Source organism: Cyclopterus lumpus, chromosome 4 (genome assembly GCF_009769545.1).
Source record: "Cyclopterus lumpus isolate fCycLum1 chromosome 4, fCycLum1.pri, whole genome shotgun sequence".
In the NCBI taxonomy this organism is placed as follows: Eukaryota; Metazoa; Chordata; class Actinopteri; order Perciformes; family Cyclopteridae; genus Cyclopterus; species Cyclopterus lumpus.
Genome location: NC_046969.1, coordinates 13,880,829 through 13,902,682, shown reverse-complemented (window position 1 = coordinate 13,902,682; position 21,854 = coordinate 13,880,829). Strand labels below are relative to the sequence as shown.

The 21,854-nt window shown below is 39.1% G+C and overlaps 1 protein-coding gene across 1 annotated transcript in view; it reads left to right on the top strand.

Moving 5' to 3' along the window:
- LOC117729383 (E3 ubiquitin-protein ligase rnf213-alpha-like) overlaps positions 1-21,110 on the top strand; it is a 34,452-nt gene extending 13,342 nt beyond the window's left edge. The window contains 45 exon segments of the mRNA XM_034530393.1: positions 5-160; positions 489-2,978; positions 2,980-4,056; positions 4,532-4,662; positions 4,892-4,987; positions 5,088-5,209; positions 5,488-5,598; positions 5,690-5,739; positions 6,426-6,576; positions 6,674-6,804; positions 7,027-7,180; positions 7,183-7,237; positions 7,415-7,542; positions 7,665-7,742; positions 7,745-7,821; positions 9,015-9,086; positions 9,088-9,175; positions 9,178-9,218; positions 9,557-9,638; positions 9,641-9,743; positions 10,303-10,423; positions 10,601-10,699; positions 10,812-10,993; positions 11,714-11,759; positions 11,761-11,860; positions 12,306-12,408; positions 12,649-12,763; positions 13,246-13,332; positions 13,334-13,454; positions 13,543-13,736; positions 14,015-14,137; positions 15,039-15,149; positions 15,445-15,697; positions 15,896-15,982; positions 16,244-16,278; positions 16,386-16,489; positions 16,865-17,009; positions 17,182-17,386; positions 17,677-17,765; positions 18,055-18,306; positions 18,737-18,866; positions 19,071-19,148; positions 19,570-19,750; positions 20,345-20,546; positions 20,973-21,110. Of these exon segments, the coding sequence (XP_034386284.1) occupies positions 5-160; positions 489-2,978; positions 2,980-4,056; positions 4,532-4,662; positions 4,892-4,987; positions 5,088-5,209; positions 5,488-5,598; positions 5,690-5,739; positions 6,426-6,576; positions 6,674-6,804; positions 7,027-7,180; positions 7,183-7,237; positions 7,415-7,542; positions 7,665-7,742; positions 7,745-7,821; positions 9,015-9,086; positions 9,088-9,175; positions 9,178-9,218; positions 9,557-9,638; positions 9,641-9,743; positions 10,303-10,423; positions 10,601-10,699; positions 10,812-10,993; positions 11,714-11,759; positions 11,761-11,860; positions 12,306-12,408; positions 12,649-12,763; positions 13,246-13,332; positions 13,334-13,454; positions 13,543-13,736; positions 14,015-14,137; positions 15,039-15,149; positions 15,445-15,697; positions 15,896-15,982; positions 16,244-16,278; positions 16,386-16,489; positions 16,865-17,009; positions 17,182-17,386; positions 17,677-17,765; positions 18,055-18,306; positions 18,737-18,866; positions 19,071-19,148; positions 19,570-19,750; positions 20,345-20,546; positions 20,973-21,110 (8,694 nt within the window).
- Positions 21,111-21,854: the final 744 nt, after the last annotated feature.

Here is a 21,854-nt window from a genome sequence, read left to right as displayed (position 1 = left end):
CCAGGTGCAAAAAGGCTTAAATGAATTCCTTTTCAAGCTTTTATTTTTGCGTTACCTGATGGATTCAGATGGGCGGATGTGGCGCAGCAGCCAGAAACACTTGTACATCATCGAGTTACTGGAATCCACAAATCATCAGCCCAGATATGATCACGGATCTGTAAGTTGAGATTTACTATTTGTGCATTGTTTCATTACTGATAGTATTGACCAGTTAATGGTTTTGATAACAGATTCTCAAATAACTATATTCACCTGCATGCTATGCAATGTAGATAAATAACACCAAATCCTCCAAGCATTTTCTTTTGCAGGCAGGACAATGATAATTGTTTAAATATGGTATGGAGGTAATTGCATCGTCTGCTATTAGTAACTAGTAGGCGAGCAAGGTATAACTTTTTAGTGAAATACATGTTTTCAATATCTTTGAATGAGAATACTGGCTTGCTTGATTGATTGATTATAAACTTAATGTTTATTTTCAGGGACAAAAGGAAAACTCAGCATTTTCGGACGTTTTCCCAAAGGTGTTTTGTCGTCCACCAAAGGAGGTTATGGCTTTGGAAATGATGAGGCAGAAAAATACTGACATGGAGAGTGATGACCCCCTCATGGATGACGAGTGTTTCAGGAGTGAAGCTTATCAAAGACCATACCAGTACCTTACACGTTTTCACAACAATAACAATCTGGACACCTTTACTTACCAGTGCATTGAAGGGACTCATGCAGAGTGTGTTCAGATCCTCTTGATCTACTGTGGCATAATAGATCCATCGTGGGCAGAGCTACACAACTTTGTCTGGTTCCTTAATCTTCAGTTGCAAGACTGTGAGAATTCAGACTTCTGCAACTTTGAGTTTGTTGGAGACACTCTTCGTGGGTTCAAAAACTTTGTGGTTGAGTTCATGATCTTGATGTCCAAAGACTTTGCAACCCCGTCACTATGCATCACCGACCAGAGCCCAGGGAGGCAACACATTGACATCAGTGGGGTTAACGAAAGAGACTTAGCTCCCTTCCTCATTAGAAAAAGGTGGGAATCAGAGCCACATCCATACATCTTTTTTAATGATGACCACATTTCCGTGACATTCATTGGGTTTCACCTGGAGCTTAATGACCAGAGAGTTGATGCCATAAATCCCTTGACACGAGAAGTGATAAAGGAAAACATCATGACTCAAGAGCTGTTCACTGGCTTAAGTCTACAGAGAGTCCCTTTTAATAGGGACTTTGATCAGCTTTCTCGAGCTGACAAGATTGATCATCTGTGCAGTGTGCTTGGCATCAAGTGGCCAACAGATCCTGATGAAACATATGAACTGACCACCGACAATATTCTCAAAATGATGGCAATCCATATGCGATTTAGGTGTGGCATCCCGGTCATCATAATGGGTGAAACAGGATGTGGGAAGACAAGGCTGATAAAGTTTATGTCTGAACTGAGAAGATGTGGAGCAGCAGCCGAAAACATGAAACTGGTCAAAGTTCATGGAGGAACTACATCAGAAATGATATATGAGAAAGTGAAGCAAGCAGAAAATCTTTCAAGGACCAATAAAGAGAATCATGGATTTGACTCAATTCTTTTCTTTGATGAGGCAAACACCACAGAAGCCATCAGCAGCATCAAGGAGATCATTTGTGATAACTCTGTGCAGGGACAACAACTTGACTCCAAAACAGGACTACAGATTGTTGCTGCATGCAACCCCTACAGGAAGCATACAGACAAGATGATTGAAAGGCTGGAGGCATCTGGATTGGGATACCGGGTCAGGGCTGAGGAGACTGAACACAGACTTGGCTCCATCCCTCTCCGCCAGCTTGTGTATCGTGTTCATCTGTTACCGCCCAGCATGATTCCTCTTATTTGGGACTTTGGCCAGCTAAATGACTCAACAGAGCAAATGTACATCGAACAAATAGTGCAAAGACAGGCAAAGGCCAGCTCGATTGATAAGCATCATATTCCAACTATTACTCAGGTGTTGATGTCTTCACAAAAGTTCATGAGGGAGAGGAAAGATGAATGCAGCTTTGTCAGTTTAAGGGATGTTGAACGTTGCATGCACCTGTTTGTGTGGTTTCACAAAAATCACCCCATGTTTGCTGAGGAACTGAGAGCATTCCTTCAAGAGCAATGTCAGAGGAAAAAAACAAAAAAGATGTCGACATTTTTACCTGCTCAAGACAGAGTAATCTGGTCACTCTTGATGGCCACTGGAGTGTGCTATCAGTCCTGCTTGGAGGACAAAAGGCACTATCAGAGAACTATCAGTCAGTTGCTTCCTTGTGAATACAACAGAGAAATCCAACTCATGCAGGACCTCCTACTCAATGGTGTACCCATGGGTGAGACAATAGCCAGAAATGAAGCTCTGAAAGAAAACTTCTTCATGATGGTGATCTGTGTTGAGCTAAGAATTCCCTTGTTTATTGTTGGGAAACCAGGGAGCTCCAAATCACTGTCCAAAACCCTAATTGCAGATGCAATGCAGGGCCCTGCATCACATTCTGAACTCTACAAGAGGCTGAAGCAGATACATCTGGTGTCCTTCCAGTGCAGCCCTCATTCAACCCCTGAAGGAATCATCACCACATTCAAACAGTGTGCTCGCTTTCAGGAAAGCAAAAACTTGGATGAATACATCTCAGTAGTTGTTCTTGACGAGATTGGATTGGCTGAAGATTCCCCTAAAATGCCACTCAAAACATTGCACCCATTACTGGAAGAGGGCTGTGTCGATGATGTGCCACAACCTCATAAAAGGGTTGGGTTCATTGGAATTTCCAACTGGGCACTGGACCCTGCCAAGATGAATCGTGGAATATTTGTGTCACGTGGAGCTCCAAACCAGCAAGAGCTCATCAAAAGTGCTAAAGGGATATGCTCATCTGAACAAAATGTTCTTGAAAAGATCAAACACCTCCTTGAGCCTTTTGCAAAAGCATATATAACAGTATGTGAAGAAGGCAAGGGTTTTTTTTGGTCTGCGGGATTTCTACAGTCTGATAAAGATGATATTTTCAATTACTAAAATAAGTAATGAGAGTCCCACCGCAGATGAAATCACTGAAGCAGTCCTGAGAAACTTCAGCGGAAAAGATGATGTGGATGTGATGAGCATATTCAACAAAGAACTCAGAGATAACTTTGCCAATGCCAGCATTACTGCTTTTAAGTTGGTTGAGCAAAGCATCTCTCCAGCTCGCCAAGGGGACGAAAGTCGTTACCTTTTAATCCTCACCAAAAACTATGCAGCTCTTCAGATTCTGCAACAGATATTCTTCTGTAACCAAATCCATCCAGAGATCATCTTTGGGTCTAGTTTCCCAAAGGATCAGGAGTACACGCAGATCTGTAGGAACATCAACCGTGTCAAGGTTTGCATGGAGACGGGACAGACTGTTGTTCTTCTGAACCTTCAGAATCTGTATGAAAGTCTCTATGATGCTCTCAACCAATACTATGTGACCCTAGGGGGTCAAAGGTATGTTGATCTTGGATTAGGAACACATCGTGTGAAATGCAGAGTCCACAAAAACTTCAGGCTCATTGTCATTGAAGAGAAAGAGGTGGTCTACAAGCAGTTTCCAATCCCACTGATCAACAGATTGGAGAAACACTACCTTGACATCAACACTGTTCTCAGAAATGAGAAGAAGGACATTGCGAGACAACTACAGAAATGGGTTAATGATTTTGTCTCCCTAAGTGGCCAACACTCCATGAAAAAGCAATATGTTCCAAGCGATGTCTTCATCGGCTACCACTCAGACACGTGTTCCTCTGTGGTCCTGCAAGTAACAGAAAATCAAAGTGATGAAACCAATGCTCAGACCATCCTGAACAAAGCCAAAGACATTCTGCTCAACTGTGCCACTCCAGACTCGGTTGTTCGTTTGGACAAATCCAAACTGCCTGATGATGAAAGAGAACATTTCATGAAACAATATGTTAACGAAGAGATGCACAGTTCATTGGAAGACTACATTGTCTATCACACACAGCAGTTGGAACAGTCCCACTTCTTCTTCACTGAGGTATTTTTGAACTCATTTATCAACCGGGCAAATTCCACTATTTACTATTTACATAATTTTCATTCTCAGTTTAAACGTCTTGTATAATCCTCATGCCATCCCTATCCAACCATAAACTTTTGTTAAGTTAGCTTTAGATCATTTCCATCTTTGAATATCTTCATGTGAAGTGAACATAGCAGATTTAAGTTTATTTCAGGTTTTACAGTACAGTGCCAGTTCCTATTTCATTTTGGGAGTTGTTTAAATTTCAAGTTGTATTACATTAATACATGAAAGAAAATATAAAATATAAAAAAAGGTTATAGAAGAGTGTTAAAATATATATGATAAACAATAAGCTGCAGTCATGTACAAATCATAATAGCACAAATAAACTTGTGACATGCAATCACATAATGTAACAGCACCATGAGTGTAACGCCAATGAGAAATTGTTTGCATAATATTTTGTAATTCTTTGTTGTTTTTTAAGGTCACAACATTTTCCAGGCTGCTGACTGCAGCAGACACTCGACAACTGCAGAATGTGATCAAGCTTGATGATGTCAAACTGCTATCGCTGCAACAGTTTGACACAGAGTACTCCTTTCTCAAAGAAATCAGGTGTGTAAATAAATACAGTGTTAAGATAATGTCACATCTGCTTAGGTGTAAATTTGAATCTAACTAAATGATGGCCTTTTTCTACACCCTTGAGCTTTATTTTTTTTGGGACTCTTTTCTTTAAAATTATAAAACTGAAAATGTTTTGCATTATACTGAGTAGATATATGGGACTATCATCTGATTACTCTCTATTCAAATGTAAATCATGCCTACGTTCTGGTACTAGGGAATTTCTTGGCTCAACACCTGCAGACAAAGTGCTCATTATCCAAACAGACTATGACGAAGATTCCCAAAGGAGGAATATTCTTTCCTCAGCCAAGTGAGTCTGAAGATCAGCACATATTACTTTCTTTAAAAAGAAAATCTAACATTATCACTAAAGCTCACATACTTGTGCCTAATGCATTGATTTGTTTCAGGTATTCATGCATCAATGAAATAAACAAGTGGGGCACTACTAGCAACACAAAGACATTTGTGTACTTTGTCACCAAACTTCCTCGAATCGCGGGTGGGACCTCCTATGTTGGGTTTCAAGGCGGTTAGTCCTGCAGTTACACACGCACACACAACATGAGTAGCAAATTGGTCTATTTTATGTCAGCAACTCTGTCACAATATGCTTGATTATCACAACAGCAACAACAAAAGTAATGGTATTAATATTCATTTATATAGCACCTGATACACAGAAATGTAGTGAAAAGTGTCACACTTTAAGAGTAACAACAAGAACAAATCAAACGATAGAGCAGATTATTTAAATATCACTTAAATGTACATATTCTGTTGTTTTTTTATTAATGAAAAACATTGCAGGTCCTTGGAGGTCTGTTCACATTGATGATCTCAGAAGATCAAAAGAGTTTGTGTCTGATGTTCATTCCCTGAAAAATCGCAGCATAAGTGAACTTTTTGAAGATCATCAGGGTAATTCATAAAAAAATCGTATTCCTCTTTAAGAATTGTATATATTTTAGGTAAATTAGTAAATTCACCTACAATTGTCCTTCTTTCCAAGCCATGGAGACAGAAGACCACACAGGTGTGCCACAGAAAAATGACTCCACTGTAAGTGTAATTTACCACCCATTTTCACAAACTTGGAAGAAGATCCTACTTAAGCAAATACAATGTACAGTACTTAACTCTGATGCATGGTTAAGTACAAACCGTTGTTATCTGATTGGGCATTATTTCTAATTGGTGAGGCATGACATACTGTAGCCAGCATGACAAGTAATTCAACAAACCTAGGTCTGAATCAAACCAAGGACCAATGGCTGATGTAGAAGATAATATACAGTTCAGGGAATGTATCAGTAGTGTAACCAATCCAGGAAGGGATCTGAATGTTGTTAAAAGGTTTTCAAATATTCAGAATTCTGGACGTCATTGGGCCTCATGCAAGAACCACTCGCACGAACAGATGTGTTCTTGAGGGCCTTCATCAAGTCATTTGTATTCCTGTGACAGTGCGACCCTCAGGTGACACAACATTAACAGCACTCATTATCTCCCATTCCATGGCTTAACCAGGTCCCTTAATTCCTCTGATGAAGTAAAGATTTTCCTTTATGGTTCTCTGAAAGCAGACTAAGATCTCAGAACTTCAGAATTGTGACTTTGCCATGATTTCATGAATCAGTTACTTGAGGCCTCTGAACTGAGTTGGAGGATTCATTTGTCGGACATTTTGCCTTTTTCAGATGTTGGGCTGCAGTTGTTCATTGATTTATTTGTTATGTTTTTTTGAGGTTTTGGGAGATTTGTTTGATATATCAGAACTGATAAGGAGCTGTGTGCAGAGTGCAGTGAGCATGCTCAGAGATGCAGCAGACGGTGGAGAACTCATCACTAAGAGAGTTGAGAGCCTGCTCACACTTCTGGATGAAAGTCAGACACAAGGTTAGTAAATTAGTTATTCTGGCAAATATTTTTATGTCAGGCCACATATCTACTCTGTTTGCAGTGGAAATGCATCTTACTGAGTTTTATTTTCAAGGTGTGTTTGCAAACATTGTGAGGAAGCGTCTCCACTCGCTGTTAGAGGACTATGAGGCTAACATCCCCAATCCAAGAAGCTGGGTTCTAACAGAAGCATTAAATGTCAATGCTCTACAAGAGGGGGGGACCGTTCCTGTAGGTCTCTCTTTTACATCCCTCTCCATAGCAGTCTGTGATTCTTTTTCTTTGCTATATTTGCATAGTCATTTATTCATAACTTATTGAAATCTATTAATGGTGTACAATGTCAAATGCACTACTGCAAATGTTAGCTTAACAAGTTATTTTAGCTGTGTATCACTCTCACAACTTCAATGTTTAATACAATGCAGATGTCCAGTTGATTTTAAGAAAATCATGTAAATATTTTCTCACAGACACACACTGTGGAGGAAAATCCAAGCAGTTGTCACTCCACTTCTAGCTAACTTGGTCTCAGTCATTGACCGAGATTGCAATGTGGACCTTCTGCGGTATGAGTGTAATGACATCGGGAACCTTTGGCTTAGATATTTGAGAGCAAAGAGATGCTCCATGTACCTTATGTAAAGATGGAAAGCGAGTGAGTATCTCTTGGCTGTATGATCCAAATATCTTTTCAGCACAAATACTTACTTTGAGATGGTACATTCAAGTGAATAATAACACCAGTTAAATGCTATTCTGTCTAGAACATCAATAATGTGATTCCTCTGTCAAAATCACATTCATAACATTTTGCCTGTGGCCTCTTCAACAGCTCCAGTGTCTTAATGATACAAAGCCATATCACAGGTGGCAACACAATGCATTGCCACATGCCCTTCAGCTGGTGGATCAAAGACTTCCTGGATGGGCTCATGATGCACACATCCAGACATGAAGTAAATATCATAACCATATAGGTGACATATCCAAATGCCTTTTGTCCTCAAGTCGCAGTACATTGAAAGCACTACCTTACCCTAACTTAAACGGTGGCATTCTCAACTTTTTCTTTTTTGCAGCACTTTCACCTCGTCATTTCCAAGAATTGTTCTTGAATACACCACTTGGCAGTTACATGGATAAAAATGTGGATACAAAAATGAGAAAGAATTTTTCGAAAGGTACCTACAGGATTTTGTTTCCATGACAATGAAAGTGGCATCAAATGAAGAATTGCAGGTAAGGGTACATAAAGTTATGTGTCCACAGTGACCATGTCCAATAGCTGCTATACCATTAATCTCCCTTCCACAAAAACTATTTAAACAATCCAATCCAGTGCGGGCAATATTACAATCCAATTTAAGATTTCAGTTCCTCAAAATTTAAATAGATTAAATAAATCCCTTTTTTACAAAGAGTCAGCTAAAACCAAACATTATACAAACTAGAACGATTTTCAAGTTCTTTTATTGCATTACATTCCACAGGGATTTGTATGTTTCAGATCCTTTTCTACAGTAGCTACCCATTGATCAATATGTAGTAAATAACACTTGTCACTCCGAATGACCAGTGTGGCAAGGTATAATCCACAACATTTAACAGGAATAAACAGGAACTCCTTACAGTAACAGGAGCATTATAGACTGCTCAAATGTGTGGTAGCTGTCTGCGTATATTCAGCTTCTGAGTTACTAAGCCAGCAGCTCATTACACTGTCAGCCCCTGGACCTTAATGTCTGAAGAATAGAAATGAAAGTTAAGTTGCAGCCTACAATAGTATTCCCAGTGTATTTATTGTATTACTTTCCACGATTAGTCCAGGAGATGAGGGGGAGTAACAATAAATGAAACAGGGGAAAAACAATTAAGGAAACTTGTGTATATACATTAACAGGGAATGTATTGAGAACCTTTAAACAAACAACTGACATTGAATTAAAAATACAAAGTCAAACAATAAACTCACAAGACATTCTCCGTCAAAGAGGGAGTAAGTTTGCAGAAATTAGCATCATGCTAGTAACACTCAGGCCAAAGTGTGCCACTGGCTCTCTCCAGCTCGTTTATACCAGAACCTGGTGAGTGATTGATTGAAATCAGCTGCATACAATCGCTCACTGACGCAAGGCAAGAGGAGGCATCCGGAGAGAGAGCAGATATAAACACAACACAAGTCAGCATGCAAGTCAACAGATGATTAAATTAAAATTCAAGTCTGATGAATACAAACCAAAAATACCCATCCACTATTTGTTTGCATTACAACAATTTGATATTTACGGTCATTAATAATAGTCTAATTGCTGCATTTTTTTTAATCAAGGCTGTTAACTTACCTTAATGTGATTCCTCATTGGCATTGTTGTAGTGAAAAAACAAACATTGTATTATTAATTAATTAATCAACTTGTGCATTTACTCCTTAGCTCTTGTGTCACTCCCTGGCCAGCTGTGTTGATGAAGTACAAAAACGAAAAAGAGATGAAGCTGAGCTTTCCTCTTCCTCACATCCACATCGCCTACCATTTCTATCAAAGTCGTCTTCAGAACCTCTCACGGATGATGTCTCTTCAGCCTAATGTTGTTTCTCTTTGGGAAGAAACAAGCACATTAGACATGGTGCAGAGATGGTAAATGCATTTCTGAATTTCAGTCTTCTTAGACTGCACATGGATACCCATCCTACAAACTTGAGGCCTGTAATGCGCATATTTCATTTTAATTTCAAAGCACATTCTGACCATCAACGTTTGTCTACCCCTAAACCAAAGTCAATCATGCAAAGTGTTATGATGTCACAGAGATGCTTAGAGATTCAAAATACAAATGTCAATGATTCTCTGATATGGTGTTATGATGCAAAGTCAAATTCCAATATAGATGGTTTCCATATTAGGCTCTTTTCACCGATTTTTATTTTTTTTTCAAAATTACTGAATCACTTCCAAACTATTTTTCTGTCCTGTAGGTTTTGGATGTCAATGCAGCCAAGGCATGTGTTGAATGCCTGGAGTCTGCTAATTTGGATACTGATTCTTTATGCCAGACCTGGCTAAGCAGGTGAAGAGGCTGCAAGCCTCTTTGGAGTTGATTTGCTCTCAACATAACACCAAACTCTATGGAGAACGATGCAAAGAAAGACTCAACGATGTCAGGTAAGATGCTCATGCACTGAAATGGGAGTGAAATACTAAATGGCTTGTGTCTGCATGGATTTTGTCTCGATGCTCTGGTTTCCTCTCACATTCACAAGCAGGTTAGAGGACTTGGGAACTCCAGATTGCTCATAAGTGTAAAAAATGTTTTTGCTCCCATGTTTCTCCTGACAGACTGGTGCTGATCCCCAGGCCTGTCAAGCAGGGTATGCTAGAATAAGCTCTACTCTCTCATCACTAACCCCATGAGCTATTTAGAAACTGGATGGATGCATGTTTTACAGAGTAATAAAATCTAAAATTCAAACAGGTAGAATGTGTGATTTTTATATTGAGGGCAACCCACCATGCCAGAAATAAAGAGTGCTCATGCTCAAGTCGTAAACAATTACAAAAGTTGTATTAAATACATTATTAATCCTATTAAGCTTCAGTGATATTGGGGAGTGGTACTGTTTCACTTTGCAAAGGCAATGTATTTAATGAGTGTAAAATACTGTTATGGAGGATGGTGAATATGTATATCAACACATTAACTGTGGTCTGTAATACTTTAAAGTAATGGCTGGAATCGCATCTACATCCTCTCATTGTTTGTGGAACACATGCTGTTGGATTTCCATAAGGACGAGAATCAGCTCACAACACTGGTCCTGAACCACATTCAAACCTTAAGCAAGGTGAGCAGATTTTGTATTGACTAATGTATTGTAAAAGAAAACTTAAGCAGTGTAGCCTGAATTCAATGTGATTGGGGGCTCTTTTTCTAGGTACATTTTTGGTCAATTTTAAAACACCTTCAGCCAACTGAAAAATCCCCATTATGTCTATTGTCTTGTTTTTCACCTATTTCTAAGGTTCTAGAGGAAAATGCTGATGTGAAATCATTGAAGCCTTTTCAAGCTGTGATTAAAGTACTAAAGTCCTGTAAGCAGGGGGCAAGTGACCAGATGTTTCAGGTAAGTGCTTGTTCATTTGACAGAAAAAGTTATTTGTAATAAAATAGTGAAGAATATTTTTTTCGCTACACACCTGTGAATCTGAGTACTATTGATTTCATTTTCATAAAGGTTTGGACTTCAGTGTGCAGTGTGCATGAGGGAGGCCCAGGACCCTGTGGGGCTCCCATGCCATCACATCTACTGCTTAACATGCATCAGGGCCTGCCTTGATGCAGGACAGGCCTTCTGCCCACATTGCAGACAACAGTTACCAAATGGTTTTCAGCCACATGTCTCTGAAGATATCATGTGAGTTTTTTTTTAATGTCATGTACCATTTAGCATCCCAAAAAAATCCAAAGGTGACACTGTCTTCTCATGATCCAGAATCAGTTAGAAAATAGCCATTGCAGACCTCGAAGGGTTGGACTGTGAACTTGACGTAAGCTCTTGTGAACTTGATTCTTGGCTTTGACTTACTGCACCTACAAAACAGGATAACTGGGAAATGGCCGGCGACAGGGTGTCCTCTAAGAATCTCACCAGAGATGTCTGACTTAACTATCCAGTAATGTTTATTGAGATACCAGATGAATGACAAGTTTAATATGAAGTTGTAGTGGTTCTTAAATACAAGCAAAGAATAATTTTGTATAAATAGATTACAGTATAATTAGACAATTACACAGGCCATTGTATATCTATGTACATTATTAAGTGTACAGGATTTGTTTTTTAACTGTACAGTGCTTACCAGCTCTCTTTAATGAGCCGTTTGGCATAAAATAAGTATGTGCACTCTCAGACACATCAGCTTTTTCTATCGTGAATACACTTTTCTATCGTGAATACACTTCTCCTGTATGGTAGATGAACACAGGAATACCAACTGAGGCGGGAAAGTGACCTGGTAGAGTAATATTTGGGGAAGAGAGTTGGCTAAACTGAGCCACATTTAACATGTTTCTAATAAACAACTGATAGCAATGTATTGATTTTATGTTGCATTGGATTTTTGTCAATCTGCAGGATTTCTATTCAGAAAAATGACGAATTAAGGCGGCGTTGCAATGGTTTTCTTCATTGATCTGCTCTCAACTGTGTGCTTCAAGGACAACACGCCACCAGAAACTCATGTCATCATCCACCTGTTGTCCTACCTGATGGTTGAGACAGGTACCACAACATCGACAAATGATCAGTTTCCTCTTTGTTTTCTTCAACTTCTTTTCTAATGAACCTGTATTTGTTTGACTCTGTATGTGACCGCTTCAACCATTTTTTACATAATCCAATATTATTGGGGACCATTAAAGCTAGGGCAAACAATTTATATTAGAAGAGTTTTTGTTATATTTTTGGAAATTTTTATTAGCTCACTAGAAATATCACAGGTTCGAGCAAGTGGGTCAAAAAGTACTAACAATAGCTATGTTCTTTGTTTGCGTTCGTTATGATATTGTTAGGTCATGTTTTCTTTCATGTGAATGAGCCATGGCGTAGTTTACTACAGTTACAGCGATGTATATTAGACAATAATAATTTATCTTTTTAATTTTTAATTTTTTTCTTTTTTCATATGCTGTTACTAATATTTACTCTAAATCAGGTTTCACCCCAGAACATAAACAGATTCACACCAAAGATCTGTCGCCTTTTGACGAGTCTCCCGATAGGAACCCGGTTGTGCGATCTGTGATCCTCAAACTGCTTCTGAAGTTCAGGTAGGTAAACTAATTATGTCACTGTAATGTTAAACTTCAACATCTACATTTAAATGATGAGCTATCTAGCAGATATAAATACCAGCTCTGTCAGCTACACTGCAGAAGGGTTTGACAGCATTGCTGCTCTAACCATATGTAAGGATTTAGTTGAAAATGTCTGAATAGATTTCCTCTGCTTCACTGTGCAAAGCTTTTCCGCATTGTACCAAATCTATGATGAACTCAACTGTGTTTCAGTTTTCATGAAGTCCAGGCATATTTGCAGCAGCATTTGTCATCTATTGAAGAAAGCAGATTTGTGAATGAAGGGGATAAAGCAGAGCTGTATGCCTTGTACATAAACTGCTTGGAGGTAAAACATATTTTAAACAAATATATAACTGTACTGCGTTATTATGTTAAATAGAGTATAAATATACCAATGAAAGATGCAAAGAAGATTTTACTGAAGATCTTATTATTATATATAATGAGATATTTATGAAGCAAAAGGTTTTGCTAGCATGTTTTGCTAGCAGCTAAAAAGCTGCTAGAAAAAGTGTAGTGTAAAGTGTAATGTGTATGTACTTAAAAATCATGCAAAAGATACGGTGTAAGCTATGAAAGTGAAAGATTCTGCTCTCTCAGGGGGGCATATACTTTATCTAGAGTGCTGGATCTAGACCATGGTGCGCTATTTGCCTACCACTACCCTACAATATCTGAATAGGACAGAAAGGGTGATGGAGGAGTTTGGATGGCAGCTGTACCACAAACCTTTGATGTAATTGTTCTGTTCATCGCTGATACATCTCAATTGGAGTGACAGTAAGCTTCAACATCCTTTCTTTGCAGGACTCCATGTGGGAGAAAATACCTCAGGAAGGCAGCCCAGCTGAAGAGCTAAAGCCATTTTACAATGATGAAACACAATTCCTGCACAAACCTTTTGGCTGATGTCCCTTCTGTTCCAGCAAAAGTATCTATTCAACATCTGCAGCACATCGCTCGATTGCGTCTGTCCCTCACCATGGCTGCCCAGCTTATAAATGACAATATGTCTGGTAAGAGATCATTTGACTCCTGCTGACAGTTTGCATTGGTTAGCTATTCTTAAAAAATGTAATCTATTGAAATATGTTGCTGTAGCAGACAACAATGTCCCAGATGGAGCAGAAGATTTCCTGAACATGGTGATTAAGTTCTGTGAGGACAGTGGGAATGACTGGTACCCCGCGTTTTACCTGATCCGCAAGCTCAGCGAATTGCAGGGTGTTGAGTCCGTCCAGACGATGGTGAAACAACCAAAGTTCAGCTGGCTTTTCCCAACGGAGATTCATCAGCAGGTACACCACCATTCATTAGCATATCTACTGTTAAAAATGTATGTCAATCAGTGAGGCCAATCAGCAGCAGCACACTGTCATTCGATATCAGCATTTGCAGGTCTGCATTTACTTAAACAATAACACAAACCATGGAGTCACATTTATTCCAATTATTGGACTATCTCTGAACCAGGAAGCCACCTGGACATCTAAAATCCATCTAATATCCATATATTTTGATACATTGCATTATTATTGTTTTTGCTCCTTTCTAACTCCTTTCATGATGTGACCAGAATGAAGATGGAGGCCAAATGGACCAGTATCTTGTGTGTGGAGAAGAATACAAGGCGGTGAGAGATGCAGTTGCCAGGGCAGTTGTGGGCGGTGATGTCGAGCAAATAGAAAACGTCTGTGAGGTATTTACATTTAATTTTACTAAGCTCTTTTATTTTTAACCTGCCATCTATAGGGGTAGTTTATTTTATTGCATGGCATGATTTTGGATTGTTTAGCCTTTTTACAAAAAAATCTAATGTACTTTACATCAAAGGTAATCATCCATCAATGAAAATGCATTACCATGCAATTGAGTGACTTGATGTTCACTGTGATAGACTGAAGAAATGTTCACAGTGTATGGTAAAGATTGGAAATCAATGGTTGCTTGTAATGGAGCAAATATATATTTAAAAGTCTAAAACAAAATAGTTTCTATAGTTGTTACTGGGACCAAATGCCCATTCAGTCTGAATAGAAGCTGCTCACTATTCAATCTCAAGGATCAAACAAATACAATATGTACACACCTCCAGGCAGCCGCGCTTCTACCTTAGCAGAACTATAGTTTTGTTAAAGTGTGGGGAACCCGTGACGGATTGTGCCCCGCGGCTGCACGAAGTCTTCCACTTGTCAATGTGGCTGTTTTTGTGGGGGGAAGCGAGATTAATGGACAAAACGTGAACCTGCAAATCAGGGGAATTTGTCACCCAAAAATGTGACGCAGTTAGAAAGATTTATTTTGTGTTACACAATTATAAAACAGAAAAAAGGTATACCAATGAGCATCAGCATTATTTTGGCCAGACATTTTAAACTCCAGAGACACTTCAGACAAACAACTGTTTTCACAGCCTGAGAAGTACTCGTCGATTTTAATGTATGAAATCAGTAGACTTCCCCTCTAACAAAAAACTATCAAGATGTCACGAACATTTTAATAATATACAAATCTGGAAGTGAAGTAATGACATAACTGTTCACTGGAAACATGTGGTCCATGATGCAGAAAAGTGCATTGTTTGTTTTTCATTGATCTAGAAATGCACCGCGCCACCAAGGAAACAAACAATGTTTATCATCCTGGCGCTTTTCCGAGAGGTTACTACTCTGTACAGATCAGCAAATACAGGTCTTCATCCGACTCCTGAGGTATGACGAGTTATAAGATGCACATGATGTAGAAACTGAATAATACATTACACATCTTAGACCATTGGACACAGCCAAGAGTTGAACCGGGGCGGTTCTCATTCAGGAAAACACGGCCCAGACTTGATTGTTTACAGGATTAGATTGTTTTGACCAATTTTTTCTTTCTTGGAAATTTGGCAAGTAGTGCTATTCATCAGCAACTGTCAGCTGATATTTTGTTATAAAATGTATTATAATGCTGGTATAAAAGTCTTGCTTATTAACTAATATTATTCTAATATCTCCATGTTAGCGATGCAAAGCATTTGAAGTGCTCATCCAGGGCTCAAGGTATCTACATCAAAGAGAAGTAAGGGATTTTGCCTCAGCCTTGGTTCACAACAGGTTGGGATCCCTGACCATGAGCCCTGATAATACTATCGTGGATTACAATATCATTGGGCTGGCCATCCATCTGGCAGCTGTGTTGCTCACTGGAACTCACCACCTGGTGATGCCGCTCAAGCAACTTGGTCTGTTTCCTGAACATATGCAGGTAAACGTATGTCTGCATTTCTAGATCCTTGCAACAACTCTTCTTAAAGTCAAATGACCGAAGGCTGTCGATTGTACAACTTTATTCCAAGAACAATTGTTCTACCAGAACATTTCTAAGGAAACACCCTTTAAATAATGACTTATAGTTTCAATAATAACTGATTATTACTTTCATGTTATTTCATGTCATTTATTTTATCTGACAGGTGCATTTATACCCACAATGCCTGATGACATGTTAGCTGTTGCCCAGGCAGCCATACAACAAGACTATGGGAAGCTCACTTGGTATGGTAAGTACTAATCATTCATACATAAACCACAATTTTAATCACATTTTTGCAGCTTAGTGCAAATAATTTCTTTCAGAAGAAATGTCTATAATAGATGTCGGAAAGTGCTTCGTATAATCTGTCTTGCTCTGGGTTTGCATCATCATTTTGAAGGCCAAAGGAGTCCCATCAACCCACATACTATTTCCATTGTAGTTTATCTTCTGTCTCAATAATCCAAGTAATTTAAGTGTGTTTTAATTGGTTGATTGTTTTTCACAGTGTGTCTAAATAATCATCCATGCCTTGTTGATGAGGTAAGTTATTTTAATGCAGTTCCAATTAATTAAATTGTATCGTGATTACAAACATGAAGTGATACAATCGTACTGTAAATGATCTGATCTGCTATGTTCTACTGCAGTGTGGCCTGCCCATGCAGAGAGGCCGATGTCTGGAGTGTGGCCAGGAGGTTGGAGGAGACAATCATTCAGCCATATCTGGATTCACACAAATTCAGCTGCAGCAGTGAGTGTCAACAGGATTTTTGAGTGGGACATGATATGGAGGGCCATCATTCAAAGTATTGTTGTGTGCAAAAAAAGCATTGTATAGTTGTTAAGGTAGTGGCAAAGTACATGCAAATCCTAAATTGTAATGTTTTTTTTAAATTCAAATGGAATCTTTTGGGCGAACGCAAGATAAATGAGCACCCCACAAAAATATCTATCAGTATTTTGATATTTATGTTTTTTAAGTAGAAACATATCTAGAATTTGACCAGCTGCCAACCTTTCCTTTATTTAACCTTTTCGATTTGTGATACCAAATGTCATGTCCAGGTTACATTGAAACAACTCCCTGGGACTACTGTCTGACTGATGTTTTATTCTGTTGTTTTAGGGATTGCACAAAGCCTGGCCACATTCTAGGAGACCCTGCGCAGAGAAACAACCTAGACACCAAAAACATGTCTCTCTGTCCCTTCACTCTGGTCAGGCTGGTTACACATTTGGCCATGTTCCTGGGAGCCTCCAAGAAGTCCCAGGTGAGCAGGAAATGTACATCAGCAGTCACTGTGCAGGAGCGCTTTCTGAGCTTTAGCTAACTCTGTTGGGTTGTAAGTGCCAACAGTAATTGACATTGTGTGTATCTGAGATAATGATCTCTCTGCAAAATAGATATACAAACTTTGCCCAAGCTTTTTAAATCTGACTAAGACGTTGTGCCACACTTTCTGTTCCTTCAGGTTGTCCAGCAAAATCATCCAGCCGCCTGTGGAGGATGTTTGTTTGTTTCTCACTCAGCACATAATAAATGATCTGGATCAGCTGTCACAGGCACTGGGAAGAGGAACTGACGACACCATTACCACTGTGCACTTGGTGCTCAGATCCCTGCCAGAGCTAGTGCAGGCCAGTCTCTGTAAGCCCACCACAGGTCACTGTTTGTCACTTTTATTACCACATCTCGTGTCTAAATATGGAAAGATTAGTCCCACCCAACACTGTGTGCTTGTTGTTGTAGGATGAAGACACACAGTTATTTAATGTTCCTATCTGTTTCAACAAGCTCTATAAACTCTCATTGATAAAGAAATAGTGCTGTTTTCACATTATGTCGATCATATAATAAGCTTCTTATTCATCCTACCAATTCACCATCTGAGGCATTCTTGCTTGTTCGGTAATTGATACTGTCTCCTAAACAACTAGCTGGAATTGATCCTTACCTAACAACCAAAGCATCCAGAAACACCTGGGAGACGACTGTGGCTGCAGATATTATGACGCCTCAGTTGAGGGTATGACTTTTTTATCATTTTATATTGTCATTTTCCTCATATGAGTGACATTGAAGATTTTATATTTAAAAAATGGGCAGTTTGACTCATACATATAACGTATGGCCATGTATCTGCTCTGACATCAATGTCAATATGAGAATAATCGTATTATTAGTTCATTATATTATAATTATCCCATTATGCTTCTCTCATTTAATGATATTGTCATGGGTTTCTTTTGCCCAATACACATTTCTCATTGCTGCATTAAACTCTCCTTCCACTCCTACCAATATGTTGTGTCTAGGATCTTGATCAACTCCTGCAAGAAGCAAAGGGCAGCATCAGGACTGACTCCCGTGTGTCCTCCAACTTCATCATGAGGACAACCTTCGGTGATGATTGTACCTTCCTGACGTCGCTGCCGCAGGGTTCTCAGGTCCACAGCTCAGCGGTGTGGAGCTGCAGGGAGAGGTTATCATTGCTCAGCCTCACACACCTCGTAGAGCAGCAGGACCAAAAGGAGGAGCTGCCGCTTCTCTGGAGGTTCCTGCAGAAGGTGAACGTCGTAAAGCTTTGTGACAAAATTGTATTAAATTGAAAATGGTTTTGAATTCACCTGCATCCAACAGTTTGGTCCAGTGCAAGAAATCTTCAACTACTAGCCAGATTGTTATGAAATTTGTTATAGTACTAATTCCCTAAAGATTCGTAACACCAGTAAAAGTTTCCCCTTTAAAATCATCTTCAGATGATTAATTTTTATGGTAGCTTTAGACCAAATGTCAACCATGCCCACAATATATTTTATCATCTAGAAGTAATAATTTGCCAAAAAACATTTAATAATTCTAAAATTACAGCTAGTAATTGATAAATAAAATAACAAATTAAAAAGAACCAGAGATTTATTATGGTCAAATATCTTAAAAGCTCTATATATGCAGCATTTGGCTATCATCTGTTTCATTTGTGTTTGTATTCTTCAGGAGAGAGACTTTCGTCAGATTAAGCTCCTCCCAGACATCCTAATCCTGCTGAAACACTTGGTGAGAAAGTTCCAGAACGCAACCAACCAGAAAATGGGCTCCATCGGAGAGTTCATTGACGAGCAAACAGGTAGAGCTTCAATATCTCTTAGAAATGACTACACTTAAGCTTTTGCCTTACACTTGGTTCTCAAAATGTTAACATTCAATTGATTGAAATCTAACAGACTCTTAAGGCATGGGTTACGGGACAGAAAACACATGACATTTTACACATTTATTTGATTTTTAGTTATACAAACTATATAAATATTTTAAACATTTCTAATTTCAGAAATGAGGATGTGGTATGAGAAACACATTGACATCTTCTTGAAAACATGGAATCTGCTCAGAGTGTCTGTAACCAGCAGTAAGTAAAGCACTTATCCTCTTTGTCTCCTTAAATGTACAGATGGGGAAGTATACATCTTTCCTTGCACTTTCTATTATTTTCTTATATTTTCATGTTTCACAGGTCAAGTAAACATTTAAGCAGAGTTGTGTTGTTTACATTCACTGTAATTACTGTAACTCCATTGTTAGAGCTTTGATACTCATGAATAACTTAAATTCCTCTAGTCAATAGTTGGCTAACATTCAGTGTTGTGATTTTGCCCATACACCATAAACTTTACTGGTTTCAAAGTGATATCTTTGGAAAAGAGCCGTAATAGTTGTGTAGAAATGGTTTCTTTGGTGTAACAATAACTGAACCAAGAAATTTAAAGAAATACATACTTGCTGTTGTATTGGTCATAAGGAATCATGTATGTGTCCTTTACAACTTACAGGTGAGTTGAAGATCCCAGATGAATTTTGCCGTGAGGATTTGAACTTAAACAGTGACCTGCAGTACCTCCTGCCCCGGCGGCACGGTCCAGGCCTGTGTGCCACAGGGCTGGTCAGCTACTTGGTGGCGCTGCACAATGAGCTGGTGAACACTGTGGAAAGCCACACCGGAGACAACAGCAGGTACAAAACGGCTAGAAAAGAGAAGTTTGTTGTCCTACGAAGGGAAGAAGATAATGTTTCAGTTCGATGCAAAAATACTGTTTAAACAATGCTGTAATCATTACAGCAAGCAAAACCTCTTTCAGTGCTATGAACATCGAGGTTTTGCTTGCTGCAACTATTTCTTCCGTTCATATTCGCCATTTAAAAACTCCCTTTTTATTGCACTTTCAATGCAAGTGATGAAGGCCAAGATCCACAATCCCGGGCCTATCTTTGCAAAGCCTGTCTTTGAAAAGACCTAGAATGTGAATTTGATAAAAGCCCTACAAAGTCAACACCAAGAATGCACATGCAGACTTTTCAAATGAGTGCAGCGAACAAACTCAACATGCACATCATAATGATCCTCAAACTTTGTTGACTGATAAATGGATGCTTTTTATAGTAGCACCAAGAAATATATATTACGGATAACCAATTTAAACATGTTTGCTGAAAACAAAACTTGTTCGCTGCTTCCAGAAGTCTGGAACAACTTCTAAACTTGTTTGGAAAAAGAAATGTCACTCCAGAACTAAAAAGTTTATATTTACATTGTGACGTCTGCATCAGTTACAAGGTGACTGTGGCAGAGCTAACGGAGCAGCACGTCATACACTATGAGCTGGAGAAAGACCTGCTTCCTCTGGTTTTATCCAACTGCCAGTACAGTTTGGAATGTGGCCATGAGACGATATCACAATATGACTTACCCAGGATTCAGCAGCAGATCCTCACCCGCTTCCTGCAGGGAAAACCACTCATCACCCGCACAGTGAGTCCACACAGTCTGGATTGGTTCAAGCAAATGACAACATCATAAATGGACACAAACAAGCTTTACCAGCCATTTACAGTGTTTTGTTGCATGGATTGTGCACCACTGTGGCGAGGAACAGACTCCATCATGCCTTGTGCTACACAGAGTGATACATAAACTCCTGGAATAGTGGTATTATGTCAGGCTACAGCAAATCAAAACAAGAGAGAACAGACACATGTTTGTTTGACTTGGTTTGTTGTGGGCTGTCATGTTTTTCTTCATGTAAGCAAACCTAGATGCTTTTTCTTGTGTTGCTATTTTATCAATCAAGACATTTTCACCAAGCAAATTGTAACTGTATTGTCTATGTTGCATTACTTATTTTAATGTATAACCTTTCTGCTTTACTATTCTCACTTTATTTTATTTTTATTTTAGGGAATTCCTACATTGGTCAAAACACAAGAGTCATATGAAACCATTTTCAAAGCTGTTAAAGGAAAAGTGCATCAGGTAAATTATTGGAATATTACATTATTCAATGAGATTTTTCTGAAATGTACTTCATCTACCTAGTCAAACACAAATATATAATACATGCATTTAAGAAAATACATCTACTCAGGCTGAAATGTAGGTTATTTTCATTAACATTGAAGCTATTTGGTTATTTATAGTCAATAAAGCATCAGTTACAATCAGGGTCAATCAAGGGGCTTCTGATCAATAATTGGGGGAATTCTGTTTTGAGGGGGAACCCAGAGGAAGCAGAAGCATTGCTCTCCACACACTATAGAAACAAAACTGTTTGATTTCTTATTCAATGTTGCTATTACATTACATGTCATTTAGCTGACGCTTTTATCCAAAGCGACTTACAACCATATTACATTCATACACTGTAGACACAGCTACAGGGAACAACTCAGGGTGAAGTGTCTTGCTCAAGGACACATCAACTAGGGCGGGGATTGAACCGCAAACCCCCTGATTGAAAGACGGACCTACTAACCACTGACCCACAGTCACCCCTATGTGTAGGGGCTCACACATGTTCAACATCTGCTGAGATTTGAGAAATGAGGGATCAGCCTTTAAACAAACAGAACAGAGCGGTCAAGAATGACAAACTACCACTGTGGTAGATATACTGTGGAGTTGAAGTGTTGATGGGAGGCGGCTGTGCAGACTGGACAGGTGAGGGCAATGAGCTGTAACCAGGAGGAAGCCGCAAGAGTGCCAGGAAGAAAGCAACGGACACATACACAACCGAAAGAGGGAGACACGGGTACACGCAAGGGAAACGGCAGTGTTCCTGAA